The 1,311-nt window shown below is 53.2% G+C and overlaps 1 protein-coding gene across 2 annotated transcripts in view; it reads left to right on the forward strand.

The window, feature by feature from the left end:
* The first annotated feature begins 399 nt into the window (after positions 1-399).
* LOC119594585 (N-acetylgalactosaminyltransferase 6-like) overlaps positions 400-1,311 on the forward strand; it is a 27,520-nt gene continuing 26,608 nt past the window's right edge. The window contains exon 1 of one of the 2 annotated variants that reach the window (XM_037943625.1): positions 400-760. In XM_037943625.1, coding sequence (XP_037799553.1) covers positions 551-760 — 210 coding nt within the window. In that variant the 5' untranslated portion in view covers positions 400-550. The remainder of the gene's footprint in view (positions 761-1,311) is intronic. The other variant, XM_037943626.1, reaches the window with a different exon arrangement.

Below are 1,311 nucleotides of genomic sequence, written 5' to 3' on the forward strand. Positions count from 1 at the left end.
AACATTTGACTATAGAGATCACGTCTAGATATAGATATCATATGTGCGTGACTGTTCTAGGGAATGAATGTGCAGGTGTTTGTGCGTGTTTCCATTTGTCTGCTGTGTATGGGCACACTTGATAGTGTGTGTAGGCGCCACTACAGGTTAAATGAACTCTGTCGACCCTTTTGTCGATGTAAATTAGCTCAGAATGCTTATTTTCGGCGACACAAAATCAATATTTCGACCAGGGCTCCAAAAGTCGTTCACGTGTCCGACGCACGTTCAAACGGAGCACTCATTCCCTCATTACGGCCACACCTGTGTCCCTCCTAATTGCGTTTCCTCGTCAACTCCTCGTGCTCTCAGTCCTGCCGAATTCCCATCTCGGGAAGTGATCAAAGGCAGATAAGGCGAGCCCGGAACGCGGCAGGGAGTGGCAGCAGGAAAGAAATGTGAACAGTGCTCGTACACGTGGCAGCGGAGTGGCAGTTATCGTTCACGTGGCACTGTAAAGCAGTGTTATCGCCTACAGTGTCAGTCACTCCACGCCGGCCGGAGAGAAAACATGAAAGTGTTACGGAGGGGCGCCTTCCGCCACCTGTACCTGCTTTTTCTGTTCGTCCTCTTCATCTTCTACTTGAGTCGAGTCCACAAAGTCGACATCGAGGACGACTGGGAGTCCGTCAAGAGAGACCTGGTGGAAAAAGCCAAGGCCAAGCCCGGCGGATACTTCGATAAAGATAACAATGCCAATGCGAATGATGTAGGCGACGAGGTGAGTCAGTCCACGTAATGTACTACACGGGCCGGAACGATCACATAAGCTAGACACTTTTGCCAGGAAAATTCTCATTTCCTTTCCCGTGCGTACTTCACTTCCGAAGAAAGAATAGACGAATCGGAAAGCAATCCTGGTGAAGTGGTGTTCCTTTCCGACAAGGTAATGACGGCCCGATCTAATTCGCTTGGCATTAAGTCCCGATCGGACGCGATTGGCGCAACGAGACTCAATTACGGCGCTTGCCTAGGTTCGGTCGCGGCGCGGGCGGCGGCGCCACGGCCGAGGTGCGTGCGATGGGCGCGACTTGATAAGGGCTCCGAGGAGACACCGCCCCGGCTTGGCTCGGCTTCGCATATCGAGCTTATCCTTGCAAGCGCCCAGAGCGACTGTGCTGTGCGAGAGAGAAGGATACACAGAGATGACGTCCTCGGACAGAGGAGGAAACATGTCCACGGGCGAGCAGTGTTGCGAAGGACAGCCTGAAAGCGCGTCCGGCTACGAGGCTCAGATGCAGGATGCGGGAAGCCACGTGGATGAGTTCGAGC

The sequence above is a fragment of the Penaeus monodon genome, chromosome 34 (assembly GCF_015228065.2).
Source record: "Penaeus monodon isolate SGIC_2016 chromosome 34, NSTDA_Pmon_1, whole genome shotgun sequence".
NCBI lineage: Eukaryota > Metazoa > Arthropoda > Malacostraca > Decapoda > Penaeidae > Penaeus > Penaeus monodon.